The sequence below is a fragment of the Podarcis cretensis genome (genome assembly GCF_951804945.1).
Source record: "Podarcis cretensis genome assembly, chromosome: 16".
Lineage (NCBI taxonomy): Eukaryota > Metazoa > Chordata > Lepidosauria > Squamata > Lacertidae > Podarcis > Podarcis cretensis.
The window spans coordinates 28,091,181-28,115,677 of NC_137186.1; the positions used below are offsets into that span (position 1 = coordinate 28,091,181).

Below are 24,497 nucleotides of genomic sequence, written 5' to 3' on the forward strand. Positions count from 1 at the left end.
AAATGTTAATTTTTTTATTTCCATAATTTAACATACGAAGAAAGCAAAATTTCAAACTCAGACTACTGGAATTAAAAACAAAAACACCACATAATAATGGCATGACAGGTACAAAAATGTGCAAGTTTCCATTCAGTTTTTATTAATGCAAAAGGCTTAAAGAAGCCATTTCTGAACACTAACCACAAAGCAGTTGGAGCCTCATCAAAGAGCTCTGGGGACAACGTCAGCCAGACCAGCCTGACAAGGAGACAGTCAAATCTAACCATTGGCAGAGATGACCCATGCTCTGTCCCTGGCGATGTTACCTTGCAAGCCCTATTTCCTCCTGGCAGCTGCAGAGGGATTACATTTTTATGTACTCCTGATTTCATTCAAGCAGACACAGTCCTAACAAGCCACATTATTTTATTACAAAACGATGTTCCGGTCCCAAAGAGCTTACACCAGAGGCTGCCTTGGCTCTTTCCTGACAGGGAATTTTCGTTCAAGTGCTCTGGGTAGAATTTCTTCAATGATTGTACTGAAAACTAGGAAAGGAAAAGAATTCCAGTCCCCACCTTGGAAAGGGCCTTGCCTGAAGGCAGGTTCTTCCTCGGGAACCTATCCTCCAAACCTCTCTCATGCGGTAGGGGCAGCTCCAGAGGACACTTTTCACCAGCCACACTACTGCCACAACCCGTCTACGGGTCCTATAAGAACAGGGGTTAGAGGAACTTGCATCCACACAAAACGACGCCTTTAGAAAGAATCCCAGGTAGGGAAGAAAGCCTCTTTCAATGCCAACCATTGTTGGGATTGCCACAGATCCCACCACGTTACAGGGAAAATTCGGCCTCATTTTCTGGTCAGCTGCAACAAAACAAAGGCAAGAACAGTCCTTGCGTTCCCATGTTGCAACTTTACAGAAATGCATTCTCAAGAGGAAGCGAACAAAATGGGAAAGAAAACCACACCCACACAAAAGACACCAAAAACAGACAATTCAAAATTCACAGTGGAGGACATACTCCTGTTCAGAGCACTGACCCTGCCTGGCACTCATGGAACATCAGCTCAACAACGGAATTGGAAATCCCCACATCACAATCTGTCCTGGTGTGCTGTGTCATAGAATCCCACTATGGGACAAAAAAATGTATTTTAAAATGTACTTCTAACGATGATTCTATTCAACACATCCAAAATATCGAGACTAGAGATGTTCAGGGATCGCCTACCATGATAAAAGTATTATTTGCTAGCCAGGAGTGTCCACAGATTTGCATGCAGTAGCAAACATAACGTCAGTCACATATGGAACTGGCTACGATATCTAGTCCAACCTTCCCCACAGTGGCAGAACTACAACTCCCACCAACCCCAGCCAGCATGGCCATACGATACTGGGGCTGTTGGGAGTTGTAGTCCAAACCATCTGGAGAGGGTGCCACTTCGGGGTAGGTTGCACCATACAAAAACGATTCCCAGTTTTCTCACCTTTATCACATTGGGGAAACTATTTCACTTGCCCATACAGATGAGTATGCAGCAGGAATCCAACGGTTGCTTCAGGCACATGTGCGGCAGCCCCCCACCCTCCACTTCTCCAGTTTACAGGCCCAGGGTTTTATCACAGGCAACTGGGCTGACACCTTCTGCTTCTTGCTTCCTCCGATGTGGGGATGGCAAAGAAGCGAGGGCAGCACAGATTTCACCCCTGGGCTTGCCCGAGTTACCATCATCTGCTATATTGATTGGATGCCAGAGCAATGCTCATTCTGGAGGTAACAAGAAGGTATCCCAAAGGGGCATTTGAGGTACAGAAAGTGCAAATTTTAAATGAGAGGGAGGTGAGCTATGAGGATTTCAGCCATTAAATCTGGCCCAAATTATAGGCACTGCAGACACACAGCAGCTGCTGTTCCCTACGGTAAATGCTCAAATAAAAATGGGGAGGGGAAGAGTATCCCAGAGCACAGAAATTTCCCAACTGGGCAGGGGGAGGCTAAGCTTTCCTGAGTGTGGCTACCAATTGTCACTGGCCGCTCACCAGCTTCCACCTGTCAGGATCCAGTACTGTATTACTCACCAGGCTATACAGACCAGTTGGTTATTAATAAATTGTTCAACTAGATGAGCTAGGCAATGCTTGGCCCCAAACCTATAATTTTTCAAGTTAAAAAGAGGAGGAATCTAAGAGTCACAGCATTTGCAGGCAGGGAGAAGAGACTATGCCGGGATGGGGAGATAACCCAACAAAATGTGGCGCACTTTGCAGCTGAAATCCACTGGTGTGTCAAATACCGAAAGGTTCAAGTCAGCAAAAGGAACATAATGAGGAGGGAAAGAGCGGGGCTGAGCTCATGCTACCTGCTATCCCTCGTCTGGAGGGGGGGGGGGTTTGTACAATTACAGCCATTTCCCAGGGGAACCTCAACCCACAGTGTCCGTACCACACATCTTTAAAACGGGTCCACATGCAGCAAAGAAAGTACAGAAGTGCAAGTTGTTATGTTGTTGTGGGATCTCCTAGGAGAGACTCTGGCTGACTTGAGACAATTTCAATCAAGAGAGCGGCAGAGCATCCTTGACTGGTTATGGAGGATGGAAAAAATGTTGAAATCTTGCTTCACAAGTGCTGCTTGTGAATAAGCTCTTCCCCCTGCTGCCTATTTTACTCAAGCTTTTCGGTCCTCCTAGCCCCCTACGACATCTAGGGGTGGGGGGCACAAAAGAGCAGAGTGGCCAAGCGCACACATACATTTGGAAGTTCTTTAAATCCTTTTGCCTTTGAAGGTGCATTAGCCTTTAATCTGCCCCACCCATTTCCCCCAGAGGATGTTAAAACAATGATTTTCAGTGAGGCTGCAAGGAGGATGACAGAGCCACCTGGCTGTGTTAAAAGGAAATTAGAAGCTCTCCTCCCCAGTGCTTCATGAACTATCTCTACAGCCATGCCAGACAGGCCCGTAAACAAGAGCTGATCGTCCGGGGATCGGAGCAGAGTGGTTTCATATGGGGAAATTGATTACGTGCCTTTCCAGGCACACTGAAGCGCTAAAGGACATGGGCTGTTCCCAGCCGCCAGCCCACCCTCAACTGCCTGATGCTTGCTCCTGCTCTTCCTCCTTGGCAAAGAAGCTTTCCAGGTCTGTCAGTTTCTGGATCAAGAGAACGTCTAGTTCTCTTCCACCCAAGGCGGCCTTCTGAGCCCGGGTGGAACCGCCCATCATTTTGACTCGGCTGCGTGCTCTCCTCTTCCGGGGAATGGTGAAATCTTGGAACTCCAAAATCCGCTTCCTCTTTTGCTGGCTGACGGAGATCAAGGACCCGTTCTTCTCCTTTGGCTCCTCAAAGATGGTCTCCAGACACCTGGGAAGGCCAAAAGAAGTAAGCTTAGAATGTCACTAACTGCATTACATCTCACGGACCACAGGAGTGTCAGGAACAGCCCTGCTCTGAGAGATAAGGCAACTAGAATGACTAAACAGTGACCACCTGTGATATCTGTGATTCTAAAAACCTCATATCTCTGCCACACAGAGCTAAGCTGTATCTTAAGAGTTTCTAACCACAAACCAACCCTTTTTTAGAAATCCAATCGCCATCATCCCGTTGCTAGGACACTTCCCAGATGGTTTCCTGCTGGCATCTAGATATCCAGGCAGAATATCTTCCAAGCCACTCCCTTTGCTCTAAAAGTGCAGCCAAAGATCAAAGTTACAGCAGGGAGGAGGGGTTGGGAAGGGGCTGAACAGAAGCTAAATCTAGTATATTTCCTCATATCAGTGTATAGACATATTTTTCAGCGTGAAAGTGGGTATGAATACACTTCTGCACATCACAAAAAGGCAATGTAACTGGTTCTCATTAGCTCACTACTTTATGACTACCCCCAACAACACAGCTCATGAACAAATGAGAGCTATTCAGTTTTCTGTGAATTCTCTTTGTACAGCAGATTAACATCCTGGAACTCAGCTATGGAGGCTTGCTATTCTGTCCCAGGATGGGTCCAGAGAGAGAGCCCTTCCACTGGTATATGTAAACCAACCTGGTTGTAGGGGGAGATTTGTAGTTCTTGTTGGTGTATATTTCTTCCAAACTGAATTCTGTCTTCTTCAATCTGGAAGAATGATAATCGAGATACATCAGAAACAGCTGTAAACCATCAGATCTAGTTACTGCTGCGTTTGGTCAGAAGAAGAAAAAAGGAGTTTAAGAGGCACACCAAAACGTTAAGAGATTTGGGATACAGGTTAAGCACACAAGAAGAGCCCTGCTGGGTTCAGACCAAGTGGCCCATCTAGTCTGAGCACAAGAACATACATTCCTACCTTTTCGGTCGGGGAAGTCCCATGGGGGTGAGGTTGGGATCTGGTTTAGGGATAGTCTTTCGAATCCGGATCTGAGATACTTTCTTTGGCCTCTTCTCCAGTTCAGCCTGGTGAAAAGAAGAGGGTTATGCAATTACAACATGGCTTCAGATGCTACAAGCTCCAAAGGGAGGCATTCCACCAAGCTGGCCTCTGGCTCAGGGGTGATTATCCCATTTTATCCTCACAGAAATTACAGGACAGGTTGGGGCAGGGGGAGAGAAAGGAGACGCACACATTATTTGCCCAGAGATACCCTCTGAGATGCACAGCCCGAGGGTGATCTGACTCACTGCCAAACCTGGCCCCCTGTGGCAGCTACAGCTCTGCTGACAGTCCCTCTTTACAATGGCTCACCTATAGACCATAGACCAGCCTTCTCCCAACCTGGTGCCCTCTGGATATTTCAGACCACAATTTCCATCAGCCCCAGACAGCACAACCATATGATGCTGGGGCTGATGTGTGGTGGTCAGGGCCGATGGGAGCTGGAGCCTAGAACATCTGGAGGGCACCAGGTTGGGGAAAGCTGTTGCACACATTGAAATGTGGCATACAGTGGTACCTCTGGATACAATTTTAATTTGTTCTGGGGGTCCGTTCTTACTCCGAAACATTTGCATCCAGAGGCGCGCTGTTCTGTGCAGGTGCAGGTGGCGGTAGCCCGCTTCTGCGCAGGCGGAAACCTTTCCTTTACTTCCAGGTTTGCCATGTGCGTAGCCCAAAACATTCGTATCCAGAGCGGTTCATATCCAGAGGTACCACTGTATTAATTCTTACAAACAACCCTACAAAGTAGATCAGCACTACCTCCATATTATGACAGGTGTGAGGAGATACTAGAGCTGAAAGGTAGAGTGGTCTGTTAGAGACTCCCATTCTTTCCCCACTAGGGCAAATCAAAGATTATTTTTTGCTTCCATTCCCTCCCCCCACTACTAAACATGCTTTCACCGACACACATCTTAAACCAAGATATATACCTGTCAAGCAATGGGAAGCACCATTCACCCTCCTACCAACTTGTGTACCCGCCTTTCCTCAGGACATCACTCACCTTTTCAAGCCGGCTACCCGTCTTGGGCAACACAGGGACAGGAACGTCCAGTTCGTCCAAGGGAATGACCGGAAATGCAGGCACTGGAATTCCGAGAGGAGGACGTGCTGGCTCCAGAAGTGAGCAAGATGCATGTAATGATGAAGAAAATGAAAGTTCCAGCCTAGGAGGAGGACAAAAGAGGCAGTGAGTGTGTGGGGGAAGAACATGCTGATTAAGGCCAGGGATTGATGATGGAGACAGCATCAAGATTGGTTCTGGTGGGACAAGTCAGAGGGCCAAAGCCAGTGGGGAGCTGGGGATCATGTCATGCCTGTAGCTTAACGGTAGATCATCTGCTCTGCATGCAGAAGGTGTGTAGGGGTGTGTGTGTGTGTGTGTATTCTTAATTTATATAATGCTTAATACTAAAATAGGCTTTTCAACAGCTTCGGAAATAGAAACTCAATTGCACAACATTATAAAATGAACACCCACCACAATAAAACAATCCCAATGAAACATCAAAATATAAAACATCCATGATTAAAATATGCAACAGAAGAGCTGGGTGGTATATAAATACCAACAATAAATAAATTTGAAAAAGAGGGCCAACTGGAAGAGCAGAGGCCAAGGATTGAAGAGGCAACAGTGATATATGCACTGAGCGCCCTCCTCCAGGGTGTTTTAGTCTACAACTCCCATCAACCCTGCCTGCAGAGCTGGGAGCTGCAGTTCAAAACAAGCTCAAGGGTGCCAGGGTAGCAAAAAGTAATGCTGGGCAGGCATAAGGACACTGGAAGAGTCCTCCTGCATCACGCCAACACTCAACACTCCTAGGGAAGAATCCAAACACATTTTCTGCAATGACTCTTAGTCAGAGACAGACACAGTTTCAGGCAAGGTGTAAAATTGACCTCGAAAGGGGAGATCCTCAAGTCAAAGGTCCCTTTGTGTGATGGGGGGTGAGGGGTGGGCATGCCCCCACTTACCTCACAGCATCAGCAACCGTGCTGGGGTCATCCACACACTGGTCAGGCACCTGAGGCAACATGGCAGAGCTGGTTCAGATAGGAGAGAAAGCCACAGAAAAGCAAAAGTTAGAGCTGAATCAGCACAAGTTACATTCCAGGCAAGAAGGGAGAAAACATTGGGCTCTCTCTCTGCGCTTCCTGGGGCCATGTGTTTCGGAGACCCCTTGACTAGGAGGAAGGGTTTCGGCCTGAGAGGCAGAAGCCAAGAAAATATGAAACAGGAGGGTGCTAGGTTTAGCCTGAGAGGCTGGAAATCATTTAAAGAAGCTCCTGATGGTTTCAAAGTTACTTCTTTTTTTAAAAAAGAGCAAGTTCAGAACATCAGCCTTCCTCAACCTCGTGCCCTCCAGCCTACAACTTCCATCAGCCCCAGTAGGCAGAGCTGTTGCTGGCAGAGGCTGGTGGGTTGTAGTCCAAAATACTTGGAAGGCAGCCGGTTGTGGAAGGCTGAAGGAAGTTGCAAAGGAAGCTGAGCACTAGGGACATCTAAGGCTTCCAATCAAGGCTGCGACCTTTCATTCCCTCACCTCATCTTACTGGAGCACTTAATTGGAACAGCCACAGCAGGAGAAAGTGAGAAAAACCAGGGGCAGCAGTCCTGAAAGCCTTTGAATGGAGCAGCCACCGTACATGGACTTAAGAAGCCATCTAAGGAGATACTGGAGAGCTGGACAGGGTTTGAAACTGCAGGAGAACTTTTGCAGTTTTGAAATACTGCATCCATTCGGATTGCCCTTTGTGGGTACACTGGGGATCCGGAGGAGGTTTGGGGTGCAGGAGAATGGAAGACAGGAGCAGAGCTTCACCATTCAGGACTCGGAGCCCACCTGCAAGGTAGCCCATGCTTGGTGTGCAGGATGGCCAGAGAGGCTGAGACTGGCCTCTGCCAAAATGTGCCAGTAGAACTGGATGAGGATTGATGACATGTCCTAAGCTGGAAACCTCAGCTGATCCACAGCTGTGGATAACACTATCTCACAAAACTGTGTGTGAAATGGATTCCCAATTTTTGCCATTTGTCCTTAAATTATTATTTTAAACTGTGGCACAGTGACAATAGTTGTACATTGTGTCTTTTCTACAAGTTGCAGAACCACCCAGTAATGTAGGAAGGCAGCATACAAATTAAAGACCAGAGCCTCACACCAGCATCTTTTCCAAGCCTGGAAATAAGGTCAGGGAGGCCCCAATGCGTTAAGGGAGATTCCCTCACAGCGTCTATGGAATGCTCTCCACAAAGAGGCCCTCCAGGTACCAACCTTGTCCAGGCACAGAGGTGTCAGTTTTCCTTGGCATTTGGACATATCCAGTGATATTATATTGTTTAAAATGGGGTGGCTTTTTTAAAACAACAACAAACAAACCACATGGTTATGCAATTTTATTACTTGCATGCCAACCGCTTCAGGACATTTTAGTGGGAAGCAATATAAAGGTAAGGTAAAGGGACCCTTGACCATTAGGTCCAGTCGTGACCGACTCTGGGGTTGCAGCGCTCATCTTGCTTTATTGGCCGAGGGAGCCGGCGTACAGCTTCCGGGTCATGTGGCCAGCATGACTAAGCCGCTTCCGGCGAACCAGAGCAGTGCACGGAAATGCCGTTTACCTTCCCACTGGAGCAGTACCTATTTATCTACTTGCACTTTGACGTGCTTTCGAACTGCTAGGTTGGCAGGAACAGGGACCGAGCAATGAGAGCTCACCCCGTCGTGGGGATTCAAACCGCCAACCTTCTGATCGGCAAGTCCTAGGCTCTGTGGTTTAACCCACAGCGCCACCCGCATCCCTGGGAAGCAATATATGGATTTAATAAACCTTAAAGCCGAACTAATTACGGCAGAGCTAGGGGAAAGGGATGGGAAGCCTCATTAACAGAGGCTCTTTTGCGCTCTGACCTGCCCCAAACAGACACTCACTGCATGGTGAAGTGTTGCTTTTTAAATGAATGGTTCTGGTGTGACTTGCCCTCGGGTATAGCCATGAGAAGCGCAGGAGGCAATCAAATGCCTTCAATGCCTGGGTGTTCCTTCTAAGCTTTGACTTGACCACTGCAGGGTTCAGCCAGGGTGGGGCGATTCCCTCTGCCAACCTGCTTCGTACACAGAGGGTGAGGTAAAGCAGTAGAGCAGATCTCGGTCTTAAAAGGGGCTGCCTCTTTCCAAGACACCGAAAAGGGGGGGGGGGAGCAACCCACGGTACCTTGCTTTTAGCAAAAGGATGTGCAGGAAACTGCTCCACAATCTCCACCATAAGGTCAAGAATTTGGGAGGTGGGGAAGTCAGAGGAGTGACAATACAGTTAAATCCAGCACTCTCTGTCCCTCCAAAGCGGTACATTTCTCAAGATGGCCTCACAATGATTCTGTATTTTGTTAGAATTGTATTTTATCAGCTCAGGCATCATTCCTTCAGAACATAACACAAGCTCCTTCATTTGATAGTAAGAGAGTTACAGATAAAACTCACTTTTTACGTTGATCCTCCCAACTTGCTTTCTATATGCTGAATATTGTCAAAATCTTGACAAGTACACGAGATTAAATACTTGTGGAAGGACACAGTTTGGTGGCAAAAGCTCTTGTTTTGTATGTAGAAACACCGGGATATCATCCCAGAAACCTAGCTCTTATGTAGGACAACTACTTAAAAATATGCTTTAATAATCTCCCAAACCTTACAGCAGCCTGGTGCCTTCTAGATGTTTGGACCGCAGCTCCCACCTGCCCCAGCCAGCACAGGAGTGCTGGGAGTTGGAGGGTACCCAGAAGGCAGAGGCTGCTGCCTTAGAATCCCAGCAGATCACATCAGAAAATGCTGTGCTTGAGAGTTCCACTCGGTATTAAACAGCTTCTTCACATGTTCTGCTAAACCCGTTTTAAAAACAGGTCAAGGAAGGCGAAAACACCTATTTTTAGAGCTTGGTTAGTTCGTAAAGTTCCTCTTTTGCAAACCAACAGGTAACTGAAATTGTCTCACAGCTGAGCCATATGCAAAAGGTTTTTTCCTCCCAGTAGGCATAGCAATCAACTGCTTTATCCATTTTTATTTCTGGCCACTGAAAGTACAGAATCGGCATTCTGTTAAGCAAACCTACAAGGTATTTCCTTTGCTTGACAGAGAGATGCAGCAAGTAAGCCCCTAAAGGGCGAGGTGGTGAAGTGAATTATTTAATTTTTTTCAGAGGAATGGGACAAAAACCCAACTTAATAATTTTAGATCACACCCTACTGCCTTAGAATTACAAAAGCCACAAGTTGAAGAGAGAATACTACTTCAACTTCCTCTGTTTAATTCTGTTTTTAATTCAGGTTGTCAACATTTCCTGCTGACTTTTGGTGATGCCCAGGGAGCAACATTTACTTACAAATCCCCCATGCTATTCTGCTCAAAGCTCTATCTCTGAGGCGCACGTAGGTTGGTTTTCTGTGAGGGCAAACACTCTCCATTTTTCGTTCAGAAGCAGAACCTAGGCCAGCCTCTTTCTCTACCTGGTGCTCTCTAGCTGCTGCAGACTACAACTCTCATCAGCCTCAGCCAGCCCAGGTGAGATGGGAGTTGTAGTCCAGGGTAGCTGGAAGGCAGCGGGCTGGGAAAGTCTGGCCTGCAGGACCCATTATGGAAGTCCAAAGTCTGTGCTCCGTAGTTCCGGACTCTGAAACCTCTCCTACCTCACACCTCCGGGAGCTCTGCCACCAGATTCTCACCTTTCCGCAATATATATTCTGGCACGTGGTGTGGGGTGTGTGGCCGGGAGGGGAGAAAAATGAGAGTTAGTGGAGCAAATAAACCAACCAAGCCTGGCTCCGCTCCAGCTGACAAGATGGCGCTCTGCAGGGGAGGCATCTTGAGTGAGCAGGTCTCGCCAACGGCAGGCACACACACATGCAAGGTGGAACGTGAGCCCCCCTCTCAACCTCCTGCAGTTTCTAATGCTGCGCTCCCCTCCCTCTGCAAGAGACAGAAAAGTACAGAGAATCCTAAGAGTTGACAGTGACCCAGCGGGCCTTCTAGTGCAACCCCCTGCAATGCAGGAATACACACACACAGCCGCACAAGATGGGAGTCTCGGAAATAAGGGGGAGGGTGCTTTACCTGTTCCCGAAGCCCAGCCTGGTGGTCGCAGAAGTGGCTGGCTGCCACTTGCAGCGCTTGGAATGGAGAGGAGTGAATTCGGAGGGACGGTTGGGGGGAGGACCGTGCTGGCTCCATATGGACAGAACTCGACCCAGTGAATAGGGCAATGAAGAGAAGAGGTCAGCTGACGCAGAAGCGGAATGTCTTAACCCCTTCAAGCCCTGGGCAAGCTGAAGTGCAGCCAGATTCTGGACCGCTGGGAGGCGGCTGGTGAGGCTCCTTCTTCTGGTCCAGATCCGATAGCAGCCGGGGGAATAAAGGGCCAAGACAGTGTGGAGGCCAAGTGGGGAGCAGCCTGCCCTTCTCCGCTGAGTCGTGATGGCCTCGCTTCGCCAGCTCTTTGGCGCGCCGAGAGAGGCCAGCGGTGTGGTGGTGTGAGACTCAGCAGGGACCCAGGCATCTCTCTGGACTGGTGCGACACTGAGGCAGCTTTGAGGCAGGAGGAGAGAAAAGGTCCACTTGGAAGGCTGGAAGCCGTGGGCCTCCCCCAGAGCCAACCGGTGGCTGTTGCTAGGGTCGTTGTGCTGTGCTGTCAGCCCTGGGAGGTTCCTCGCTGGGCTGGAGTCCAATTTTATATGGAAAGTCACAGGGAAAACAGGGGCACTGAAGGCCAGGGGAAAGTTATTATTGCCCAGTTCCAAAAAGAACAGGTTGGTCAACTCCAGGGGATAAAGTGCCAAAGATTGAGAGGTGAACATCTTGAAGCTGCAGCTGCTGCCATTAAACCATGGAGAGTTGAGCTTCAAGTCCACGCAGGAGAAAACTTCCAAGAGCTTCTTATGTCTGAAGTGGCTGTACTTTTCAGGGACAGAGAGAAACTCTGTAGAGCCCAAGAGCTGGTTGCGGTTTTGAGGGTTTCCCGGCAGTGCCAGCAATTTGTTAGCCAATGCTGACAGCTTCCTCAAGAGCGCCGGGTCTTTGGTAAGTTTGCTAAGCTTGGGGCTGTCCAGCAAGCTGCTTTGGCTGCCTTGTTGCTTTGGCATTTGGTCCCTGACGGTGCCTTCTCCTTTGTTTCCTGTGACAGTGAGCTTTGGGGCAAAACAGACAGAATTTGTGAGCTGGCACTCAGGCTTTAGAACAATCGCAGAGGGATTCCTGAAGGAAACAGAACTTGCCATTAGGTGACTTTTTCTTGCTGTTCTGAGCTGGTCCGGCCTAGAAATCCTGACCCAGGCTTTTCCCAGCTGCCTCCTGAATGGATGAGATGATCTTATTCTGCGAGTGCATCTGAGGGAACTCCTGCTTCCATTGTAACTAAAGTGAAAGGCTTGTGGCAACATGCAAAAGACTACAAGGACAGGACTGTCATTGGTGGCTGATGGCCGGCTTTGGCTCCTGAAACTCCCTAGGCTTTGGCTTTTGGCCTCTAGGTAGTCCAACCCCTCAAAGTCCTTGGCTCTCTTTGGCCTTTTCCATCCCCTGAAAGTGCTGCCAGGACTTCCATTCTCACTGACCTCAACTCCGCTCCCCGAAGCAAAAGCATGTGGCTTCACCACCATCTCATGGTAAGAACTGCTTAAAGGTGGTGAAAGGCAGAAGAATCTCCGTTTCAAGAGGTTTCTGGATTTCATCTTCACTTTAGCTCTTCTGTCTTGAACAACTGCACCACAGGAGGCAACAGGCAGAGCTGGAACTTCCTCAGCCTTCTCTTGCAAGGGTTTCTGGGTAAGCATCAGACAAACACCTGATTCTGAATCTCTCGCCTTCTCAATGACCAAGCGATCTTCCAATGGCTTCTTTCCGTCTCCTGCTGGCTCCTGGGTGACCTCTGCAGCCTGCCAGCTTCTTCCTTGACTGCTGAGGCATTTGGGGGAAGCTTCTAACTTATGACCACCTGAAGAAGGACGAGGCAGGATGCTGCTGCAAAAGATTTCCGGAGACAGTCTTGTGGAAAGTAAGCATTTAGTTTGCAAAGCATAGTGCACGTTCTTTAAATGCCGTCGAGCAACAACGGTTGGCTTTGAAGAATCTCTGATTCTGCGAAACTTGGGGTTGTGCAGCAATCTGCTAAGTTGCAAAATGTGCTCAGGTAGGGGGACAAAAGAAGGCTGTGTGCGTATTTCAATCTTGAATGGGAATACAATTTCTTCTCGCCCTTCAGAAAACCTCAAGCCTTGCAAGAGAGCTCCAGAAGAATCTTTAATGCCTAGAGGGTAAACTGTTACCTCTGTTTTCTCAGTGGGCAGATTGAGTGCTCTCTGGTTAGCTTCCAAAGACTGTTTCATCTTTTTTGAGGGGTTAGGACTGTCAGAAATAATTGATATGATGTCTTTTACTACTTCCGCTCTTCGCTTCATACCTACTGCACATACAGATGTTTCCTTGCTATCTAGAGGAGAATCTCTGGGTGTATTTTCTTTAACAGAACAGCTTGCCTCTTCATTCTCTGAATTTAACAGGTTAACATGTTGATAACAGAGTCTACTGAGAGAGAAGCTGATTGTTCCAGGGTGTTCTTTGGGGAAAGGACAACAGCGACTACATGGAGGAAAAGACGGAGATGTCCATGGATCATCTTTCTGAGACAAGCAGATGGCTGGATTCTGAGCAAGCTGCACTCCGAAACATATACTTGCCAAAGTAGGCATTACTTTGTTCTCCAGCGGCTTTGAACACACTCCCTCCATACTTTTCTGACAGTTTACAGAGTTTCGCTGGAAAAACATTTGACTAGGAGATGAGGCAGGCCCACTGTTACCCTGTAAGAATGCTTTTTCATCTAGTACCTCGGAAGGACTCCTGCTGACTGCCCCAGAGGCAGATTCATCAGTTGTTGCTTGAGAAGCCTGATCATTAACAAACCCTATTGACCTCAGAAGTTCAGAACATCCTGAATGCGAGTCGACACTTTTCAGTTCTATGGACTCTTCTTTCAATGGATTGCCAAGAGATTCTGACACCATTTTAACAGATGAGCAACTGCCTAACGTAGTTTGCTGAAATGTTTCTTGAACACTCTTTTCTTCTATTAAAAGCAATGGAACTGGAGCTTTGCCGTGGCCCCTCTCCGAGCACAGAGAGTTGTTCCAATTACAATCAACAGATTTTTCAGTGTCTTCACTTGAGGTCACAGCCTGCAGAGCGTGATCCACCTTTTGCTTCTCTGAGGACATCAAGGGAGGCTGCGGGCATTCTGAATCATCTTTTTCTGGGGATTCATTTTTCTGATTCAACAAAACCAGTCTATTAAAAGGAGGATTCTGATGCGGAAAGGGCTGGACTGTTGTCTGACAGATTATTTTCCCTGGCTGACCTGGATTGTCAGCACATAAATCCTCCAAGGGCAAAAAATCAGGTTGCTGCTCTGTGTGACCTGGGAAGCTGGAGTGCATGGCAGTCTTCATACTGGAGGGTTCAGGAGCAAAGGAGGAAGAGGAGTGGTGGTCTTGATGCTGCCTTTGTTCTTCCTCACCTTTGTCTTTTACAAGTTTGCCAAGTTCAAGGCAGTTCGTTTTGCCAAAATCTCTGTAATCTGCCAGTTTCTCATCTATTCCGTTTCTCCAACTCTCACCACATGTTTTTACACTTTCAGCTGCTCCCATTCCATCAGATTCAGCCACCAGCGAAGCTTTACCTAATTCTGGGTTTGAATCTGCAGGGAAAACACTGGCGTCAACTTCCAACGCAATGTGTGATTTCACAGAAGTATCGTTGCCGTCAGACCTCTGATTTCCAGCTGCCATATCTGACACTTCTGAAGCTTCAGGACAAGCTGCATCCCAGATTCTTCCAGCATCATCTGAGTCATCACAGGGATGAGGGTCCCCTGCCTTAACAACACTGCTAGGCTCCTCGGGAGGGACACCTTCCCCGGCAGATGCAGAAGAGTGACTTGCTTTCAGTCCATCAGATTCTTCACTTCTGCTTTTGAGAACACTGTTGCCGTCAACATCATCATTAGCAGCTAAGCAGATACCTCCCAACGAGGTGCAGCAAGTCTCAATGGCAGAAGACAGGTAGTTCATGCATGGGTTCCCAGGACTATATGCTTCAATTTGCGCCATTTCCTGATCAGCTAGCTTCTGCTCTGTATCCTTCAGCATAAGGCCTGTGCTTTTCACGGATGCTTCCCTTGTTGTAATACAACTCCCAGCATTTTGACTTGGCGAAGGTGGCTTTTTCTTGGTGTGAAGTATGAAGCTGGTGCTCTGCAGCTTCAGCTCTGCAGGGAATTCTTCTCTGGGCAAGCTGTCTAGTAACCTGCTGCAATTTAAAGTCCTCTTGGTTTGCTGGGCAGAGGAGTAATTGTCACAGAGTTGAGCTGTTGAGGGTTTTTCTTCTGAGTCAACATCTGCTATGGTGGTAGCACACAGGTGTGTAGCTGAAGGACTCTTTCGGATTTCTGTCTTTGGACCACTCTGGGATCCCATCTGTAGTACATGTTCACCTAATCTGGAGCCACAATCAAAAGAGTCACGACTGGTGAGATTTGAATCATTGCTTGTGCTGCAGCTGTTCTGAATGCACCCAACGTTTCCCACTTCCGCCATGAGAGACCTGTTTTCTTCTCCCCCAACAGCCATGCTTATGCCACTAGAAGCACATTGATGATGCTTATCCTTTTGGATGCTGTCAACCTCTATAGAGGCCAGTCTTAAGTCATCTTCTGGATGTGCAGGTGAAGAGGGAAATGTGTTTTTGGCCCCTGAAGATGATTCTGCAAAGCTGTTTTCCTGTGGCTGATAATTTTCTTGAATGTCTTTCCAGCAGCATTGAACAGCACCCCCTTTCTGGATTTCAACAGCTCCCTCACAGGTCAAACTGTAAGAGTGGTCCATATTTTGAGCATCCACCTCCTGTTCTTGGTTGCTTTCACTGGACATCTCTTCACTGCTGCACACTGGGGACAAAGTTTCATCCGTATCCGGCTCAGAGGCCCATTCTTCCGGCAGCTCAATTTTTTCGCAGCTCCTCAAGTCTTCCTCCTGCATTTCACAGACAATTTCAAAAGAATGCATGTTCTCTTCCCAGAGTATGTTTCCAAGCTCCAAATTGCCTTCCAAGTGATGTCCTGAAGCTTCAGGGGCTGAGTTTGACAGCTGAGCAGCAATGGTAGTCCCACTTTGCAAAACTGGAGAAGAGCTACTGTCATTAGGCACATTTGTCTTATCTTGCATGGAAGCTGGATCACTGTCAAGGATTGGGTTCGCTTCCACATCTCGATTGAGGGACTTTTCTCCCGCAGCTCCTGTGCTAGGAAGGATACACTTCGTTGCTGACAAAGCAACATGGGAGATCAGAGCTTGACAATTCTCCTCCACTTCTTCGTCTTCCTGCAGCAGCTCTCTTGCTGAAGCATCATTCTTGGCGCTCACAGGTTCTAGAGAGACTAAAGTGTTGCTTCCTGAAACCTCAACTTTGGCCATGACTGTGTCTACCTCTGAGGACTCACTGCTCTCAGGTGGGACACCTGCAACCTCTCTGGCACTGTGCTCGCCTGCATGACTAAACAGCCCATCAGTCCCCTTCGCCTTCATACCTTGTGCTTCTTGCAGGAGGTTTGACAGATTTTCAGGGGTCACCTGCACATTTGCTTGGCTTTCTTCTGCACAAAAGAGAAACGGGGAGGGGAGGAGTTAATGTGCTACATGCCTTATTCATCCATTTCTTTAATACTGGTAGAATAAGGTTATAAGCAAACTTAGTTGTAAGCAGGATGGATAAAAATCAATGATTTTTTTTTAAAACGGCTTTTTATATTTAAATTGGCTTTTTTGATTTAAATCGGCTTTTTTTTATTTAAATTTGATCTGTCTAAAGATAGTTTTCTATTAAGTTAAATTATAGTCCAAAGGCTATTCATCAAGAAATAAGGATTTGTTTTAAGTTTTTCATGTGTGCTAAAACTCAGTCTAAGTTTTTTTAAAAAATAAATTGTTTAACCACATCAGTTACCAAACATGGATACATATGCTATAATGTTATTGTTTAGTTAAATAAATTGTTTAAATTATTAAGGAAAGAATTATTTTTCTCTTTCCAATAAAGTACAGCAGAAAAGTTGTCCAAATATAAACAGTTAACTTATTAACCCACACAATAATTTCATAATTATCTGCCTATGTATTTCCAATAGTATTACCAAATCAATAACTTTTTATATAACTGTAAAAACTACTCTGAAAATTTATTATTCCAAAAATGAAACCTTCCTCAGGTTGTAAATATTAAGATGATTTCCAGCAAGAACGAGTCTTTCTGTAAAAAAATGATTTAAATCAAGAGGGATGTAAATGCAATAAATAATAAGTAAATAATATTCAACGGGTGACCTGAGAGCCAACAAGAGCAAGATAGCAGAGGAAGAAAATAACTAGTTTGCAAGTAACTACCGGTAATAGCCAGACCAGATCAACCCATTTTCTTGACTTCTTAACCCTGGCCTAACTGGTCCGCACAGAAAGAACTGCAGGGTCCTTTCCTCTGCTCAGTCCTTTCCCCGAGCAACAGTATTCACTCCAATTTACTCCAAGGTACCCACATGTTAATTCTGACAACGAAAGTCAAAAGCCTGACAGCACAACTACTCTGGCCTTGTAGAGACAAATGCGATCTCAGCTGGGGCTGGCCCACAGGCTCTCTGTTAGGGCTAGAACTCTGATGAGGTTCTAGAATTCTGAAGGCACCACTTTGTTTGTGACGAGGATACGGGTGAAACCATCTCCAATCTCTCTCACCTGGTGTTAACATCATAGAAGAGATCCTGCCTTTTGCAGATTAAGCAAAGCGGGACCCCACAAAAGGGTTACGGAGCTTAAATCTCTAGTGGGTACATTTATGAGCCCCTCCTCCATTGTTTGGCCTCAACAGGTATTAATATATACTGGCTCTGAACACAGAAGTTCTCCACTTAGCCAGAGAAATGGGTAAATTGAAGCTTTCTCTCAGGAGGGAAAAAGAAGCCAAGTTACTTCACTTTATCGTGTTAAACAAAATGATGGTTAAGACGGTGACCTGGATGGTGAATGGTGTTTCTGGAAAGCATTGGAATACACTGCTTTCCTTGTCTGGAAGATGCAAAACCATGCCCAGGTATGCAGTAGGTGACCATAAGGAAGCACTCACTGCCCCGGTCAACATGGGCAATGGTCAAACACCCTCCCATGCTCTGTTCGCGAGGCAAAAACCGTGGCAGGCTTTAAACACCTCCTAAAAACCCATCTTTTAAAGCAGGCATTCCTGGGCTCACACTGTTTCATTTTATTATTTATTGATATTCAAACTGATTGAATCCCAAATGGACTATCCAGGCAGGGAGAAGCAGCTTGGCCAAACAAATTTCTGCGTACCTGGGTTCTTCTGCAAGCCTGCTGCTTCAACATTGGAAGGGCTTGGAAGAAATCCTCTTCCCATGTGGGTTAGCCAAGGTTCCTTCTGAAACAAAAACACACACAATGCCAGCCATCAAAGCAGTAGCAGCAGCAGAGACAGAAGGGATTAATTATTACTTCCCCAAACCTTCCCCAAGCAGTGCAGGTGTTAAGCCTGTGGAGAGAATCTGTCTCTGGATATTCTTCATTAAATGTGCTAGATTTGTTTCTAAAAAGATACTCTTTCTCCACACTTATTTTGTGCTACCAATCCGCTGGCACCTCACACGGGAGCAAGGTGTCAAAACCAACCTGCCATGGATAGCGCTGCTTTTTATTGGATTGCAAATAAACTGCCACAGAGGCTGGATTAAACCAACCAGCGGGCCACATTAGGCCCCAGAAACAGACTTTGGACATGCCTGGTGTAGACAATACTGAACCAGATGCATTTGCTATAAGGCAGGTTCCTATGTTCATAAAACATAGAATTAAAATATCCATCACAATGGAAAATTTTAATACCACCACCAAACAGATTCCAAGAAGGAGGTGCCATTTCCTTCAGAGCAGTATGTTTGCACAGGGACAAGATACAACAATTCCCTCATCTAAACCCTTCTGTTCTCTAAGCTGTTGTTTCATTGACAGGTCTACTGCATTTGAGCTAATTTAATTTGTTTTTAAAAAGCCAGTTCCCATTTAACATGCAGAGTGGTCCTCGGACGAAGTATAACACTAGCTTCATACCTTAGAATATTTTAAAAAGTAACTTGTTATGAATTTTAAACAGACATATGAGCAAGGCTAGTTCACAAGGCTAGTACAAAGAAACAAGAATTCTGAAAAGAAAATGGGAAAGAGAATGTGATGTTTTATACAACAATGAAACATAACAAAACACAGTTCTTTACTAACTGTAGATTTTATATTTCAAAACAGTCCATTAATAGTGGCCAGCAATATAACTTCATGATTTAATGGAAGAGGACACCCAGTAATGCACACAGGCTGCAATCCTCACTAACTACACCCACTGACCTAGGAGTTATTCCCATTGAACTCAAGTGGGCAGAGGTGGGTTATTCTGACAGGTATAGGATTGCATAGTCAACATTTGATTAAATACATGCAGCAGTTCTTAATCTGATATCAGCCTGTACAACATCTCCAGTATTTGGAACTGTTCCATTTCTAAATCCTCTGTATCTTCTTGTTGATCTAACGCAATTGCTATGTAACAGTTTTCTTCTAACACTGACACAACAGGCAGATCCCAAAATCTTTCCTCATCTTAATTTAAACATATTTCCCCACACATCTCTTTTCCAGAGAAGTGTCATGTTAATCTCTTGTGAAATAGAGGTGAAATAGAGGCTAACAAATTTATTACGGCCTTCAAACCAACACCAAATGGCCCTGGTTCTTACCTCTCTTAAGCAACATATTTCCTTTGAGGCTAGATAAGACTGTGCAAGGCCTTCCTCGTCAGCAACACTCCCCAATTCCTTTGTCCCTCCCGTGTCTTCCCTTGAATGTTGGTGACAAGGGTCCAATTCCATCACATCCTTTTTGGGGGTATCATAATCCTCAGCCAGATCTCTGGCTTCTGCAGGCTCTTGAGGAAGCAGATCCATCAGCCCAGGGCAAGAGGCTTTGCCTGTGCAATCCAGCCTTTCAGCAGAGTCCTGAGAACAAGTTTTCAACCCATGAGTCCGGTGGGGCTTGGATGGCAAACTGCTACATGACAGCACAAAGGTTGATGCTTCAGGTTTAGCATCAAGTACAATGGTGGGATCCGACAGAGCTGAAAGGTCAGTGGAGAGGGTGACTGGCAGACTCGTGTAGAGTTCTTGCACCACAGCAGACATGGAGGAGCTGAGAAGGTCAAAATGGCTTTTTTCCAGGGACTCCACACTGGCAGTGAGCATCAGGACAGTTGGACCAGCCACCTTTCACAACAGAAAAAGACAAGTGAGCAGAAATAATATTAGAAGAGCCCCCTGGATCAGGCCAACCACCAATCTAGTCGAGCACCCTGTTCTCACAGTGGCTAACCAGATACCTATGGGAAACCCACAAGCAAGACCCAAGCACAAGAGCACTTTCCCATCTTGTGGCTTCCAGCAACTGGTATTCAGAAGAATTGCTGCCTCTGACCATGGAGGAAGAGCACAACCATCACAGCTAGTAGCCATTGTCTAACCCTCTTTTAAAGCCATCTAGGTTGGTGGTATCCATCACTGCCTCCTTTGGGAACAAGTTTTGTAGTTCAGATATGTGCTTTGTGAAGAAGTATTGTATTTTTTGCTCTATGAGACTCACTTTTTCCCTCCTAAAAAGTAAGGGGGAATGTGTGTGCGTCTTATGGAGCAAATGCAGGCTGCGCAGCTATCCCAGAAGCCAGAACAGCAAGAGCGATCGCTGCTTTCGCTGCGCAGCGATCCCTTTTGCTGCTCTGGCTTCTGAGATTCAGAATATTTTTTTTCTTGTTTTCCTCCTCCAAAAACTAGGTGTGCCTTATAGAGCGAACTTATAGAGCGAAAAATACGGTACTTTCTTTTACCTGTCCTGAATCATCCTACATTCAGCTTCATGTCCACAAGTTCTAGTGTTATGAGAGAGGAAGAAAAACTTTTCTCTATCCTCTTTCTTTCATGCAAGGCAAGGTGAACCACCACCACCACCCTACCAGGCCTTCTTCCAACGTCTGTTTTTCCAGGCTGCTAATGATCAAGGCCTTCATTATGGCACAAAGTTCTCACCCCTGCCTCCACCTTGTCTTCTGTGCTCCAATTGCTGATCCCCTCCTCTAGAAGCAGCTCCTTCCTCACATTCCATCCTGAAATTCCCACCTCACTTCACCCAGCTTGGGGAATTTTATCTACTAGAGGAGGAGGAGCGGTGGGGAAAGAAAAAGAGAAGGATTTGGGGTGGAAATGTTAGGGTTCTGATCCAAAGGTCTCTGGAGGTCTAAGGCACACAGGATCCCCTACTCACTTCAAGATTGTGGGAGGCACCTTGAGGGAGGCACCATAGCACAATAGTAGAGCCATAATGAATCTGCTCCATCTCCATGGTAAGAGGCCAAAATGCTTCTGAATGCTAGTTACTCGAAACCATAGGATGGGCGAGGGCTCTTGTGTTTGGGTCCTGGTTGCTGGTTTTCCTTTAGGGCATCTGGTTGTTAACTGTAAAAACAGGAAGAGGGACCAATCCTTTGTCCCGATCCATCACCATCTTCTTATGTCCTTATCCCTGGCAGGTGCAAAACGCCCCCACCTGAAACCTTGCACAGCCACCAGCCAGTGTCAACAATACTAAGCTAGACAGACCAAGGCTCTGACTTTGTATAACTCAGCTTCCTATGTTCCTTTTAAATTCAGCCCATCATTCAGAACTATGAGGACAAGAATATATTTTTGTGTACGCACCCATAAGTTCTATGGCAGAGCATCTACCCGGCAAACCAAAGTTCTCAGCTTTAATCCCCAACAGCACCTCTGGTCTGGGCTTCAAGAGACCTCCTACCCATCCCAAGAAACCCCATAGCTGTCAACGTTTCCCTTTAAGGGAAATTCCCTTATTCCGAATAGGATTCCTCGCAAGAAAAGGGAAAAGTTGACAGCTATGAAGAAACCCCGGAGAGCCACTGCTGCCAGTCCGTGCCAACAATAATGAGGTAAACGGACCAATGCTCTGCTTCTGCAGAAAGCAGCTTGGATATAATCCTGCTGAAATCTCTTCTCCGCAACACTTGCGAGCCTTGTCGGATTTTCTACCTGGTTGCCCTTAGCTGACTAAGCCCTCCTCCGCCTGGGGGCTCACGCCAAGGCCCAGAAAGCTGCCCTGAAAAAGCTCCCTTTCTCTGGGAGGCTCGCCAAAGCACTTTCGGTGGGCGAGTTCAGGATGGGACCCTCAGAGGATCCTCATCGTCATCACAATATTCAGTCATTTATTACCCAAGGGTTTCCTAGCCACCTTCCATACATTTAAAAACATATATATAAATAAATTACATCATAAAAAGAAACAAAACATTCTCCACAGGAGAAGCCTGAGTGGGGGGATGACCCCAAAAGTCTTATTAGCTAATTAACTAATTAAGCCCCCCCCCCCCCCCGCGCCTCGAGCTGTTTATGCCATGCTGGAGCGAAGGCGGGGTATTGGGGACGCCTCCTAACTCCCCCCTCCGTATTACTCTTCCGGGGCCTCCACTCGCCCTCGCCCCCTCAGGTGGGGGGGGGGCTCCGCCCCGGCGTCTTTTTTCCCCCCTTCTTCACCTGAGCGTTGCTCCGCAGGCCGCAGCCGTCTCCTCTCCCTCCGTCATCGCGCCGCTCTCTCCCCTGCGTCTCTATGGGCCGCGCCGCTTCCTCATCCGGGAAACCAACCTGCGCCACCATAGAGAGGGAGTCGGGCGGAAAAGCGCGCGCGAGGCTCCCGGATGAGGAAATCAAAAGGGGAGCCCAGGCGCGTGCGCTTCGTGCGGGGAGCGGGTGCGCCACGCCCCCCTCTCCGGTGCTGTGGGTAAGTGTAGCACGAGAGCCGTCGGTTCCCCTCAGCCCAAGAGCACGGTCGGTCGCGGGTAGGCATGAGATAAGCTGCCTCACCCCCCTTTTTTGGGGGTTGAGTGCGCTCGCCCTCCTTCTTTCGCCATTGGGTTGGAGGCTGAGTGGACTGTACTATTCCGGACCACGGGGGACGGCCAGAAATGTAGTGTTAATGGGTCTCGCATGGTTGTTGTGGAGATTAAGTGAGGACGAGGACGAGGAGAGCCACGAGCTCCTTGGAGCAAAGGGTGGGATATAAATGCAACAATAAATAGACGATAAATGACATATTCCCTGCAAGTAACAAACTAGTACGCCAGGAAATATTATCTCATACTGTATGCTGAATTACTGTTAGATTTTTTTTTTTAAGTAGGGTAGCTTTCACAAAAGGGATTCCCACCCCAAAACAAAACAACAAAAACACTCACCACCACATGAAATCTGAAGGGGGTATAGATGAAACTGCCACTCCAGGAATTTGTACAACACACCCCATTTCTTGCTCTGGGGTAGAGGTGAAAGTGCCCCTGTGTTGGTGCAGAGTACAGTTCCTGCGTTGCCACAATGCATAACTTACTTTGTGGAATTTGCTGGTACAAAATGTGAGGATGGCCTTATTTTGAAGCTGGGCTGTGGGGTTGTTTTCCTTGAAATGTAGAATGGATGGCAAGTGGTTTTGAATGCTTTGCTCGCTTATTTTGCAGAAATGCAAGACCTTGTAAAAATGCCTGGTGTCTAATAACTGAGAAGAACAAGAATTCAGGATGAAGACCAGCAAGGTCTACAAGCTCGTCATTCACAAGAAAGGCTTTGGAAGCAGCGGTCAGTAGCCATGGAGGTGGTGGAAATGCCCTCAGGGCTCTTTGTGTAAAAAGTGCAATAGAATAATCTCTATTGAAATAAAGTCTTTGCTATCTGGAAATGCTGCAGGTACTTCTAAATAGTAAAACAGCCTTACAGATTTATAACCCCACCTCCCTAAATTCTTCCCCCTTTCAGATGATGAGCTTGTGGTGAACCCCAAAGTATTTCTTCAGATCAAGCTGGGAGACATTGTGGAAATTGCACACCCTAATGATGAATACAGGTGAATCCTTTTGTATTTGGGCTTTTGCATGCAGCAATTTGGGGGCATGATGCAGGAAAAGGGGCCATCTTTGCAGACTCCGCCAAATGGTTGGCAGCTTTGAGGTAGGTTTGATGAAGGCCTCTAGCTTGAAAACTAAAGTTGACATTTGTGAAGGAGTACCCCATGTACAGTGGTACCTCCGGTTGTGAACGGGATCTGTTTCAGAGGTCTGGCCGGATCCCGAGGTTTTCACAACCCGAGGGTCACTGTTCTGTGCATGCATGTGGCGAAACCTGGTCTGATACTTCTGGGTTTGCCGCTTTCGTAACGTGAAGTTTACGTAACCAGAGGGTTACGTAACCCTAGGTGCTACTGTATTTAGTTGGTTACAGATGCTGGCTGTTACCCTGCTGTGTTTGGCATTGAGGTAAGAAGCTCCAACTCGATGGGGCAGGATGGTATGTTAGCTATTACTCCAAGATTACTAGGACACATTCAGCTAGACAATACATATTAGAATTAGTCTTAACATCTTTCCACCTCTTGGTCATGTCTTTCACTATACAGTGAAGTATTTGAACGTTGATCTATGTCTCTTGCTGGCTCAATGGGAAACGTGTACTTGGAGGGGGGTTGTTTTGTGTGACCACCTTTAGCTGTTGTTTCTGTATGTTTTTAATATTTGTTTATTATGTAAGTTGCCTTGATGCCTTTGTGTAGAAGGTAATACATAAAGTTATTCTATATTTTTAAAAGCTATGCTGTGCTTTGTAAGTGCACAGAAGACATCATGCACCAGTTCCTTTAAACTCCTGACCACTAGAGGTTCTGGCTTCATAACGAACCTTGGCCACATCTCCTAAACCATGAAGGACAGAGTGTTGAAAGCATGGTCTTGCTTGGGTGGAGATTCATGTGGTTGGTTTTTGTTTTCCCTGGGAGGGATTTGACTGCTGCCCTACCTTGTGCCATAGAAGAATGTCCCACTTCTAATCCAGGAG

At 46.8% G+C, this 24,497-nt stretch overlaps 2 protein-coding genes across 10 annotated transcripts in view; one reads left to right on the plus strand and one right to left on the minus strand.

Moving 5' to 3' along the window:
- PRR14L (proline rich 14 like) lies at nt 1-22,292 on the minus strand. Of its 3 annotated transcripts, none has more exons than XM_079956274.1 (9): nt 22,158-22,292; nt 19,305-19,826; nt 17,854-17,935; nt 10,523-16,109; nt 6,390-6,458; nt 5,416-5,578; nt 4,320-4,426; nt 4,037-4,108; nt 1-3,354 (listed from the first exon to the last, which is right to left on the minus strand). In XM_079956274.1, exons 1-9 carry the CDS (start codon nt 22,275-22,277, stop codon nt 3,078-3,080), a joined length of 6,999 nt encoding a protein of 2,332 aa, XP_079812400.1. In that variant the 5' UTR covers nt 22,278-22,292; the 3' UTR covers nt 1-3,077. The 3 variants fall into 3 exon arrangements, with proteins under 3 accessions (XP_079812400.1, XP_079812399.1, XP_079812401.1); XM_079956273.1 differs by having other exon boundaries at nt 17,854-17,938; XM_079956275.1 differs by lacking the exons at nt 17,854-17,935; nt 19,305-19,826; nt 22,158-22,292 and adding an exon at nt 17,046-17,148.
- DEPDC5 (DEP domain containing 5, GATOR1 subcomplex subunit) overlaps nt 22,277-24,497 on the plus strand; it is a 54,254-nt gene continuing 52,033 nt past the window's right edge. For 4 of the 7 annotated variants that reach the window (XM_079956356.1, XM_079956361.1, XM_079956360.1 and 1 more), the window contains exons 1-3: nt 22,277-22,401; nt 23,132-23,249; nt 23,427-23,514. In XM_079956356.1, coding sequence (XP_079812482.1) covers nt 23,192-23,249; nt 23,427-23,514 — 146 coding nt within the window. In that variant the 5' untranslated portion in view covers nt 22,277-22,401; nt 23,132-23,191. Of the gene's footprint in view, nt 22,469-23,129; nt 23,250-23,426; nt 23,515-24,497 lie in introns of all 7 variants that reach the window. The other 3 variants (XM_079956358.1, XM_079956357.1, XM_079956359.1) reach the window with 3 other exon arrangements.